This window comes from Colossoma macropomum, unplaced genomic scaffold (assembly GCF_904425465.1).
Source record: "Colossoma macropomum unplaced genomic scaffold, Colossoma_macropomum, whole genome shotgun sequence".
Classification (NCBI taxonomy): domain Eukaryota; kingdom Metazoa; phylum Chordata; class Actinopteri; order Characiformes; family Serrasalmidae; genus Colossoma; species Colossoma macropomum.
Genome location: NW_023495161.1, coordinates 43,461 through 56,472, shown reverse-complemented (window position 1 = coordinate 56,472; position 13,012 = coordinate 43,461). Strand labels below are relative to the sequence as shown.

Genomic DNA, 13,012 nt, shown 5'->3' with positions numbered 1-13,012 from the left:
GACACTTTAAATCAGCCTGAAAACGTTCCTGTTTGAGCAACTTTCAAATGAGTTTAAAACACTGTTAGCTCTACTGAGCTTCTCTCCTGTAATGCCACTCTATTATCCTAATATAATTTTTAATTTGATTTTTAATTTAATGATTAATTTCTTCTCTTTCAAAATCTTTTTTTAATCTTGTTTTAGTCCATTTAATTTCCATTCTTCCTTACTTTGTTAATTTATAAATGTTATATTGAATTATCTTTGTTTTTCCTCATTTGCAAAGCACTTATGAATGATCACAGTGTATGAAAGATGCTAGATAAATAAGCTTGCCTTGCCTAATGATTGGACAGTCGCAATAATGGTATGGTCTGCCCCACTGCCACAGCACAGGCCAACATGAACATTCTCCCCCTGCTAGGGCCAACATGAACATGATCCCCCCTTCAGGAGCACATGAACATTACCATTTCTCCCCATCACAGTCCAACATGAACATTATCCCACCTTTGGAACAGGCCAACATGAATATTACCTTGAACAAGAACATTATCAGCACTTTGGCACAGGCCAATATAAACATTATCCCCCCTCAACACAGTCCAACATGAACACTATAAACATTATATGTCTAGAGTGACTTGGACAGATCTTCTGGTGAAGCTTAAACAGACTATATTAAATACTAAGAACATCCGAATATGACAGAATTATGGGAATAAAAAAACATAAATAACATTTCTTATTTTAAATATAAATACAGAAACCTGAACCTGCATGAGAGAAATAATTTGGCCAGAAGATTCTATTTATAGACTACTCAAATTACTTACACTAATAAAGTCATTTAATTTCAATGTTTTCATTTTATTTACACTGAGAGTCAGGCACAGTTATAAAGCCCTAAGGCAATAACGTTAGATGGCAGTGTTTCATATAGAAATCTATTTATTTGCTTACCATTTTTACCATGGTATGTTAGTGCTAAGCTAGCAGGGTTAGGTCGACGCCATACTGGATTTTGATGTCAGCTCTAGTTTAAATACAGATATTTTAAGCTCATAACAGGCACGCAAGTTACATTCTCTACTTTGTATTTTTTTTTTTAAGTACTTTCTGCATTAGCTGGTTAGCCATTTAGCACGTTAGTTTTCTGCTAACCTGCTCAGCCTGCACTAGTGAGGTCAGAATATCTTGAGTTACAAAGGGAATATAAAAAGTACATCAGTTAAATAGAGTCTCTTAGCAGACACAAGTGATGTTCAGCTGGCAGTTATTCATCTGGCAGGATTTTGTTGGCTCAGAGTTCAACAGTAACAACTGGGACTTCTTCAAGCAGTGATGTGAAACTCTGCATTTTCTTAAGAGGTTTATGATTGTAAGGTTCCTGTTCTTGTCATACTTTCATCTTTAGTGACCACTGTAAAATGTATGTTGTTCCAGAAATGTCTCAGAAGCATTTAATGGAACATAAAACAATAACTTAAAGTAAGCACACTTGTTTTTGACTTAGCTAAATCATTAATGAATGTCACTTCTGTTCCCTAACTGGATATTTTGGCCATAATCTTGAAATACACTTGAAATGGTGTTGTGACCATGAGTGCAGTGCCCAGTATTTTTCAGCATTTGGAGGACTTTTAGATCCTCCCAACTTTATTTTTTGAAATAAAGTGAATGGAAACGTTCTTGTAAAATTGTAAATTGCTGCCACACTGTGTGTATTTGATCATTTTTACCAATTCCTAATAATTTCATTCCTGTTTTGGAGTTTGCTTCAACCTCACATGCTTTTATTCATGATGTTCTGATTTAAAAAATAAACTAATTAATATTAAAACATCAATGTAAAGGTAAAAGTACCCATTTAGAAAATATCACTTTTGTCAAGTTTAGTATATCACATGATCTTCTTCTTTACATGAGTGTAAATATAAGGAGGGCAGTCATGATTCTGCCCTGTGATTCATCTCTCCTTTAATGCAGAGTGGGTTTGTGCACTGCTGTTTTGTAGTTTCATTTGTGCAGTAGTTGATATTTTAACCTGCTGTGTGTGTTTTAAAACAATATATTTATAGTATATTTTAGTTTTAGTTTAGTATATATTTGCGAATGCAGACCACACCTTGGTAAGTGAGATAATGAGAGGAGGGGAACTCTGGGGCATTTTGGGCTGGAGTTCAGTACAGCTTCTGTGGATCACAAGCAGGCCGACCCCCCTATTAAAGATCAAGTGCAGGCATGGACAAGGGGGAGGAGGAGGGGTGCGAAATTTCATCACGAGTAGGAGGAGTGAAGGACTGGTATTTGTAGGAAGCTGGAATTGGGAAGGAGTTTAGGCATGGTCTTTGCTCAAACTTCAGTTATGTCATAACTCATATATATATATATATATATATATATATGAGTTATGTGTGTGTGTGTGTGTGGTGTGTAAAGAGTGTTCTAATGTATCATCATTTCTCTCAAAGGCTCACTGGTCTCGGTCTCACAGAGAAAAGCTGTGCAGTTCTTGCATCAGCTCTCAGCTCAGAGAAGTCCTCAGTGAAAGAACTGGACTTGAGTAAGAATAAATCGCTGCAGGATTCAGGAGTGAAGAAGCTCTGTGAAGCACTGAAGAGTCCAAACTGTAAACTGGAGACACTGAAGTAAGATCACTCTCTCACTACACACTCATACACTCTCTCATCTCTCTCTCTCTCTCTCTGTCACACACACACACACACACACACACACGCACGCTAGTTCCTTGTTAAAGGGTAAAATCTCTTTTGGCAACTAGGACAATCAAGCTCTTAAAGCTAGTACAGACTGCTAATGTGACACCTTTTTAACGTTGCCAAACCATGAGGGAGGCTCATAGTTTTTCCATGTTTAAATAAATAAATGAAGAAAGGATCCCAATTTGATTTGTCACATTAAGTGCCATGATCAAGAGTAAGTGGTATTATTTAAGTGTTAAGATGAGCCAAGATTGAGGAGTGATAAGTTCATCATCAGCCCCACAACAAGATCAAAGGAACTATTACTCGTATTTTGTGCTTTTGTCTCATTGCATATGCACTTATAGGAGTTTTCCTCTCAAAATACAGAATACATTGCTGCTGTTCAAAGAAAAACATGCATCTCCAATATAACTAACTTGACAGAAATTGGTGTTTTTTGTTGGACAGTGATCATACCAAAGTCTTTTTTCCACCATAGACTGACTAATTAACCCTAACTTGTTTGCTAGTGTGTCTCATGGTGATTTATCTTCTAAGATTTGCAAAGAGTTTGTGATTTATTTATTTTTTTAATAAAAAGCATTGATAAGACAGCTCAGCTGACTGAAACAAGCTCCTATAACCTTCCTGATAAGCGACCTACATCAGTAATGACATCTTTCTCTGTTATTCATTATCAAGAGCTCAAAACTGTTATAAACAAGTTAAGTTCATCACCTGTGATCTTGATCCTGTTCCTGCTTCACTTCTTAAGATGGTTTTTCATTGTGTTCAAAATGATGTTTTACCTATTGTAAACTGTTCTCTGTAAACAGGTGCTTTTCCAGATGCTTTTAAAGCTGCTTTGGTGAAGCTCCTAACAAAAAGAAGTAAAAAAGAGTAGCATGGTCCCTTCTGTACTAAATAAATTTAGACCAATTTAAAACCTTCCTTTAAAAAGTTGTTTTTAAACAAATAAATGTATATCTAATAGCAAACAAGTTATATGAGAAGTTTCAATCAGGTTTTCATTCTAACTTTAGTACTGAGACAGCATTGGTTCATGTTGTCATTGACCTCCAAATATCACTGAGGTTTGGCTTTTTCTATCCCCGAGTGACGAAGAGAAACTTGTTCATGTGTTTGTTCCAGCAGTGTTGATCACTGTAATGATCTTATTGCTGCAGAAAACAATTCATCCTCTACAATTCCTACAGAACACAGCTGCATGGATCCTCACAACACCAACACAGAGAGCTATATCACCCCTGTTTTGAAAGAGCTGCACTAAATGCCTGGATCTTTCAGGATAGATTTTAAAAATTCTGCTGCTAGTTTTTAAAGCTCAAAATGACCTGAATCACCCACTTACATCGCAGAATGTCTGTCTGTTATTCTGCTTTTTTTAAACTGTAGAATCACAATTCCACCTTTTAAAATGTTAAAAATGTATCTTTTTAACTTAGTGTTTAATTAAAATTCTATGTCTCTTTGGTCTTTTTAATTTCATCTGTGTCATTGAATTATATGATTTTAAATGAATACTCATGGTTTCTTCTATTACTCTTAAGCTTTATCACCTGTCTGTAAAGCACTTTGAGCTGCCGTCAGTATGAAAAATGCCCTGTAAATAAACATTATTATTATTATTTTTATTATTATTATTATTATTATTATTATTATTATTATTATTAAGTGACAAATAGGAGCACTTTGTACATTTGTATTGGTATGTAGTATGCACTGTTGTAGAAACAGAATTGTTATTACGCATAATTCTACTCTCGCGGAAAAAAAAAAGTGTCAATCCAGCTTTCTCATTTTAATTTGTCCCAAAAGTTTGCTTGAAACTGAAAGAGGCCCACAGATATACATACACTATATGGGCAAAAGTATTGGGAGAATTGCACATCACACCTACAGGAGCTTTTTTGATCCCAGTCTAAATCCATAGGCATTAATATGGAGCTGGTCCCCCTTTGCAGCTCTAACAGCTTCCACTCTTCTGGGAAACTTTCTACAAGATTTTGGAGAGAGTCTGTGGGAATTTCTGCCAGAAGAGCATTTGTGAATCAGACACTGATGTTGGATAAGAGGGTCTGACTCACAATTTCCATTCTAGTTCATCCCACAGGTGCTGGATGGGGTTGAGGTCAGGGATCTGTGAGGGCTAGTCAAATTCTTCCACACAAAACTCACCCAGTCAGGCCTTTATGGAGCTGCTTTGTGCCCTGGGGCTCAGTCATGCTGGAACAGAAAAGGTTCTTCCCCAAACTGTTCCACAAAGTTGGAAGCGTACAATTGTCCAAAATGTCTTGTTCTGCTGAAGCATTAAGGTTCCCCTTCACTGGAACTAAGGGTTCTAGACCAAACCCTGAAAAACAACCCCACAGCATCACCCCTCCTCCACCAAACTTTACAGCTGGCACAATGCAGTCAGGCTGACAGATAAGCTTGGAAACCTCCTAAAGCTCAGTTCTTTTGTTGATGTTGCTTCCAGAGGCAATTTGGAACTCTTTAGTGAGTGATTTAACAGAGAATAGGCACGGAGCACTTTTTTATGGTTTACCACTTCGTGGCTAAGGTGTTTTTGCTTCTAAATGCTTCCATTTCACAGTACTAACATTCTGCAGGGGCAGATCTAGCATCATGCAACCATTCTACTGCCAGTGTTTGTCTATCAAGACTGCTATATGTAGGCTATGTGCTTAATTTTATCCACCTGTTAGCAGTGTGTGTGGCTGAAACACCTGAACTCAATAATTAGGAGGGGTGCCCCAATACTTATCCATGTAGTGTATGTTATGATTTGAATTTTTTTTTTTTTTGGTACCACTTATTTTCACCAGTGTTAGTGTTTAAAACCTAAATGACACATTCTCTTTTGCCTGTGGTTGATCCTGAAAAATAAGAAGAATTAGAACTCTTGTAAATACAGGAGTTTGTAGATGCCAACACAGCATTGCAAAATGGCTAAACCCTTGGAACAGATGGCTGATTAGTCAGGTTTAAAAAACATTCTCAGCCAAATTCTCAGCTTCCCTTCTCCTTGAAGTGTTTGAACTTGACTGAAACAAAGGCATCTATCACGCTGCTTCTAAAACCAGGCCAGGATACACTTCAATGCAGCTCTTACAGGCCATTTTCACTTTCATGAATGTAGCTCAAATCTTGGCTAAACTCATAGCTTGTAGAATGAACAACAGGATCAGAAGTTAGCAGATCAGTCTGATTTCATATTCATCACCTTTTCACAAAAATCTGTAAGCTTTTGATAGTTGAGTGGAATTTCCTGTCCACTGTATTTGCCCAAAACTCAAACTCATTCTCATGCATTTGCCCAAAGTGGATCATTCTCAGCACTGCAGTAACACTGACTTGGTGGCGGTGTGTTAGTGTGTGTTGTGCTGGTGCGAGTGGATCAGACACTCCTACCTTCTCAGTCCACCTTGTAGATGTAAAGTCAGAGACGATAGCTCATCTGCTGCTGCACAGTTTGTGTTGGTCATCCTCTAGTCCCTCATCAGTGGTCACAGGACGCTGTTGGCTGGATATTTTTGGTTGGTGGACTATTCTCAGTCCAGCAGTGACACTGAGGTGTTCAAAAACCTCCAGCAGCACTGCTGTGTCTAATCCACTTGCACCAGCGCAACACACACTAACACACCACCACCACGTCAGTGTTACTGCAGTGCTGAGAATGATCCACCACCCAAATAGTACTTGGGGGGTAATAGGGGGCTAACAAAGTATGCAGAGAAACAGATGGACTACAGCCTGTAAGTGTAGAACTACAAAGTGAAACTATGTGGTCAGTGGAGCTGATAAAATGGACAATGAGTGTAGAAACAATGTGTACTTAATGAAAAAGCAGGTCAATGAACATTTATTCATTTTTGTACACCTATATAAAGAAAGCTGTTAAGGGAATGCTGACTGTTATCCAACATCATTACAATACACCCCCAAAATACTTGCAGTTGTGCTGTAAATACCTGTAATTATTTAAATACTTTTATTTTGCACTTTGCACAATCGTAATGCATTCTGTTGTGATTTTGTCATTTTTGAAGGAGATGATTTTATAATTAATTTGTTTTCAGGAGTGATCCCACTGATACTCTTTCTAATTGAAAAGCACCAAAAAGATGTATGTCAAATATACAAAATTTTGTCATTATTGGTATCTACTGTTTCTATTCAGCAAATAGTCAGAGACACATTAAATCATAATTGAATCATACTATCATTGCAATATTCAGCAACTTTACATCATACTGCATTTTGCATCCATACCATGCATAACGTGTTACTTAAGAGTGTGAGTTTTCACAGGTATGCACAGTTTTCAACAGTTTCTCGTTAGGTTGAATGAATAACTGACTCTAAATGTAGGTATTGTGATATAAACCGAGTCTGTTCTACAGTTTCTCATTAGGCTGAATGAATTACTGACTCTAAATGTAGGTATTGTGATATAAACCGAGTCTGTTCTACAGTTTCTCATTAGGCTGAATGAATAACTGACTCTAAATGTAGGTATTGTGATATAAACTGAGTCTGACCTACAGTTTCTCATTAGGCTGAATGAATAACTGACTCTAAATGTAGGTATTGTGATATAAACTGAGTCTGTTCTACAGTTTCTCGTTAGGCTGAATGAATAACTGACTCTAAATGTAGGTATTGTGATATAAACTGAGTCTGTTCTACAGTTTCTCATTAGGCTGAATGAATAACTGACTAAATGTAGGTATTGTGATATAAACTTAATCTGTTCTACAGTTTCTCATTAGGCTGAATGAATAACCGGCTCTAAATGTAGGTATTGTGATATAAACTGAGTCTGACCTACAGTTTCTCATTAGGCTGAATGAATAACTGACTCTAAATGTAGGTATTGTGATATAAACTGAGTCTGTTCTACAGTTTCTCATTAGGCTGAATGAATAACCAGCTTATATTATATGTATTAGTGCTAAATGTCAGTTTCAGTGCATGCAGCAAACTAAATAACACTGTAGGTACTCATTAGAAATCTTTAGAAATTCCAGAGCTTAAACTCAAAACAGTTTTCAACTGCTGACAACACAAATCTGTTGTACGCATGTGGTTTGTCCCCTATAATCGACTAATTCTGAACACAGCTTAAGGAGACCCCCAAAGCCAGAGGCTCATTTTCTCTTGCTATATACATCATCTAGGTATCTGTGGTGTACTGGAGAAATTCATGTTGGTCACACACTGCATACTGTTTGCTACTTTTGTGAAAAAGTACCTGAGTAGTTGTAGTTTCAAACACAGTCACTGTCTCTCTCTCTCTACACACACACACACACACACACACACACACACACACACAGACATCCACTGTTATTACTCCCACTTTTTCCTACAAACACACAATAAAAATGGAATAATACACTGGTGTGTGTGTGTGAGAGAGAGACAGAGAGAGACAGAGAGAGAGAAAGAGAGAGAGAGAGAGAGAGAGAGAGAGAGAGACAGAGACAGAGAGAGAGAGAGAGACAGAGAGAGAGGATGGTTGTAAAGATTGTCTTGTGAGGTTCAGTCTGTTGCTCATTACCTCATTGTGTATTCTGTATTGTGTGTGTTGATCTGTAAGTGTAAGAAGTTTTTCTTCTCTCTGCAGGCTGACGAGCTGCAGTATTACAGATGAAGGTTGTGCTGCTCTGATTAAGGCTCTGAAATCAAACCCCTTGTCACAGCTGACAGAGCTGAACCTGAACAACAATAAACCAGCAGTGAAGGAGCTCTCTGATCTACTGCAGAAGAAAGACTGTAAACTAGAGAAACTACAGTGAGTTACTGACTTACTTTCACTATATTCCTCTCTTCAATCCATTTAAACTCATTTTTCTGGTGTACCCTAAATCTTTTATCATTAGTTGTCTCACTGCTGTAAATAGCATTTTGATCTATATTGTCTATGACTGAGGGTCATTTTCTACATTAAATAGCTTGAAATAGTTTGAAAACCAATTTCAGTAATGTCTCCCAATGTTTAGGACAGAATATTTATATTTTATAGATAGAAAAAATGGTGAATCTGCTAATTTGAAGTCTCAAATCACTTTTATTTAAAAAATATATATATATTATTTTCACATCCAAATATAATATTGACCCTGACTGGAACTAAGGGTTCTAGGCCAACCCCTGAAAAACAGCCCCATATCATCATCCCTCCTCCACCAAACTTTACAGCTGGCACAGTGCAGTCAGGCAGGTAACGTTCTCCTGGCATTCGCCAAACCCAGACTCGTCCATCAGACTGACAGATGGAGAAGCTGATTCGTCACTCCACAGAATACATTTCGGCGCTTTACTCCACTCCATCCGACGCTTAGCATTGTGCTTGGTGATGTAAGGCTTGCATGCAGCTGCTAATCCATGTAAACACTGCCATGAAGCTCCTGGTGCAGTTTTTGTGCTGATGTTGATGCCACAGGAGGTTTGGAACTCTGCAGTTATTGATCAGCAGAGCGTTGGAGATGTTTATGCTCTATGCTCCTCAGCACTCGGTGACCTGCTCTGTAACTTTACGTGGTCTGACACTTCATTGCTGAGTTGCTGTGGTTCCTAAATGCTTCCACTTTTCAATAATACCACTTACAGTTCATCATGGAATATCTAGGAGGGAAGACATTTCACAAATTGACTTGTTGCAGTGGTTATTACAGAACCATGCTCGAATTCAGTGAGCTCTTTAAAACAACCCATTCTTTCACTAATGTGTGTAAAGGCAGGCTGCATGGCTGGCTGCTTGATCTTATACACCTGTGGCAATGAGACTGAATGAAACACCTGAACTCAAGGATTAAGAGGTGTGTTCCAATACTTCTGATCATGTAGAGGACATAGGGCTCTATTGTCATGCCTGTGCAAGTGCAATATTTCAGTATAATGCAGGCTTATTACTAATTTGGTTGGATGCCCGTTCACACCGATTTGATGTTTTGGTGGTCAGAAATGATAGTGATGTGATGACGTGGGTGAAGTGGTGTAACAGGGGTGTGATATTACAAATCCACCAGCGTCAAGTTATTTTGGTATTGTGATATAAACTGAGTCTGTTCTACAGTTTCTCATTAGGCTGAATGAATAACTGACTCTAAATGTAGATATTGTGATATAAACTGAGTCTGTTCTACAGTTTCTCATTAGGCTGAATGAATAACTGACTCTAAATGTAGGTATTGTGATATAAATTCAGTCTGTTCTACAGTTTCTCATTAGGCTGAATGTTCCAATAATTTTGATCATATAGAGAAATGATAAATCCACCAGTGTCAAGTTATTTTCAAACCCATTATAGTCCAAAAACATGCTTGTGCAACTGATTCTTCAGATTCTTATCACAAATGCAAGTGCAAAATGTATTTTTCTGACCTTAAGCACAGACATAAAAATGTGTTCAATTACAGCATGGATTTGATGGAAAAATACTGTTTACATCATGCCCACTAAACTTTTAACTTTTCCCAGTTACTAAGTACATCTGACTTGATTAGCCTTTCACAGTTACTAACTAAATACAAATAACTTGATTATTTTTCACAACAAAAAAGGAAAAAGTACTAAATTTCACTCTGGTGACATCGACACATGAAACATTATATAACTAAAATAATTAATGGAATGTTTAACAAACTAAAATCTGATTGGCTAAGCTATGTTTAAAGCTACTGTAACATACTGGCTTTTTTGTTCTGTTCATCTGATCAACACATGAATAAAGAAATTAGAGGTAGAAAAATGTGCAGTTGCACAACTTGCACCTTCCTCATTTACAATTTTTATTTTATTTTTCTGATGTATTTAGTTATTTCAAATAATTTTCATTATTTATTATATTCTATTCTTTTTATCTTTTAAGTTATATATATATATATATATATATATATATATATATATATATATATATATGTTATAAATATGTTATATTTAAGTTATATTTGGTGTAGTCATATTTAACTGCTAGTGCTTATGATTTATTTTTTCTACTGGATTGCCACTGCTATTTTCTTAGTATTTTTAGGACTGTGAGGCATTTTGAGCATTTCCCATTGTTATATAAATAAACTACTACCAAGGTTTGGTTGTCATTATAATTATTAATTACAAGAATATATAGTAATCTATCTATTATTCTAACCTGCAGCTTTAGCATTTTTGTTTTGTGTATGTTTAAAAGGAACAGTTCCATGAAAAAGTCTTTTAGCACATGGGATTCAGAGTAGAAAATGTATTTGTACCCAGATTAAAAGCTGTAAATTAATTCAGTTTGAGCACACAATTATCATTCACCTCCCATCCACTGTAGACATAGAAAAACAAAAAGGCATTTTCTAAACATGATGTATACTTGCCTAATATATTATGAGGGGGATTATTTGATGATACAGTTTTTAAGCAGAGGGTCTAACAACAAGTATTTCACCAAAACAAACCTCAGATAACTGCAGTGTATTTACAGGAGCAAGGCTGTTGCACCTGAACAACAAAGAGGAGGCAGAACACCTTTATAGGAGCAATTTAAAATGCCGAATTCCCAGTGAAATGTAATACAAAAACAGACAAGTATGAATAAAAATGAAAGACATGAGTAAATCCTCTGTATTATATTTCTCTGGATTTTCTGAGTCTTATCACAATATTATGTGTGGTAGAAGGCTAGAGACCTAACTTCATTGCAGTCTTGCATTGAGAAATGTTCTTTTGACTGTTTGACAATTCACAAAGTGGAACAAAGTGCTGAGCCATGACCCATCTTTACTTTCAAAGACCGATACTTTAGTGGATGCTCCTTTTATACCCAAACATGATACCCTCACCTGTTACCAATTCAGCTTATTGTGGAATGTTTCATAACTTGGATATTGCATAAACTTTATATTTACAAAATACAATCAAGTTTGTTAGTGAAAACATTGAACAACTTTTCTTTTGTCAGTTAAAGGTTCAAGGTTCAATTAACTTGTTTTTATTGCATTTTACAAAATGTCCCAATTTTTCCAGAAAAGGGGTTTGTAGATAAACTTATTTCACATTATGATATCCCTAATGTGGACAACAGCACTCTGTGTGTGTGTGTGTGTGTGTGTGTGTGTGTGTGTGTGTGCATGTAATCTGTGTGTTACTTGTTGCTTCATTGTGCACTGTGTGTGTGTTCTGTAATTGTGAGGAGATTTTCTTCTCTCTGCAGGCTGTCTGACTGCAGTATTACAGATGCAGGCTGTGCTGCTCTGGTTAAAGCTCTGATATCAAACCACTCATCACAGCTGAAAGAGCTGAACCTGAGCTACAATAAACCAGGATATTCAGCAGTGAAAGAGCTCTCTGATCTACTGAGGAAAGAAGAGTGTAAACTGGAGAAACTAGAGTGAGTTACTGACTGACCGCCTTTACACACACACACACACACACATACACACGTCTCAAGTTGATTCTGAGTGGACTTCAGACTCTAAGTGGAGTCTGAAGTCTTAAACAAGTCAGTATGCATTCTTCAGCAAATTTAATGCCATTGCAACACTGAACACCAGGAACGATAATGACATAAATATTTAATAAAACATGTTGGAGTGGTACATGAATAGCCATGACAAGCACAATTATAGGAACAAAAAGTAGTGTAATTATTCACGTACTCTACAGTAAACAATTTTAAAGCACTATTGAACTCAACAATTATCAACAAGTTTATAGTGGAAGAAGATCATTTTAACCAACCCTCACCCCCTATATGTTCTAAACATAGTGGACTATCAGCTTAGCTTGTCCATTCTTGAAAGCAGTGCAAAACAAAGATCAGTTTGATGATTTTGTACACAATGAAATAAATACTCTATTTTTTCCTTGTGACAATTCATAACACTAGCTGGCTGAACATAAACTGAAAACACATGCTAGTTTGAATAGAATTTAGACAATATACAGAAGAAACAAAAATGGTCGTGCTGAACAAAGTTTGAGAGAGCAAAATCACAGTGAATTTCCTGATATTTTAACTGCAGAACTGGTTGAAATGATTTAGATAGAGCAAGCTAAAGTGTTTGTTTCACTACCAGGAGGAAAACTGGAGTACAGTGCTAAGTGAAGGATTACTTGTTTGAATTTTGATGATTTCCAGCTTATTGAGGTAAACTGTAATCCTCAAGCTTGTCTCACTCATCCTCTACAAAAAGCAAAGCCTACACCCAGAAACAAACCTATTTACATTAAAAGTAATTGAGCAGTGGTTCACAAAATGGTCCTCAGATGGTCTACATGCATTGTATAAGGTTCAATCTATTACT

At 36.6% G+C, this 13,012-nt stretch overlaps 1 protein-coding gene across 4 annotated transcripts in view; it reads left to right on the top strand.

Moving 5' to 3' along the window:
* LOC118801058 (ribonuclease inhibitor-like) overlaps window positions 1-13,012 on the top strand; it is a 60,456-nt gene that overhangs the window by 22,760 nt on the left and 24,684 nt on the right. For all 4 annotated transcript variants that reach the window (XM_036561247.1, XM_036561248.1, XM_036561249.1 and 1 more), the window contains 3 exons: window positions 2,457-2,633; window positions 8,344-8,511; window positions 11,920-12,096. In XM_036561247.1, coding sequence (XP_036417140.1) covers window positions 2,457-2,633; window positions 8,344-8,511; window positions 11,920-12,096 — 522 coding nt within the window. The remainder of the gene's footprint in view (window positions 1-2,456; window positions 2,634-8,343; window positions 8,512-11,919; window positions 12,097-13,012) is intronic.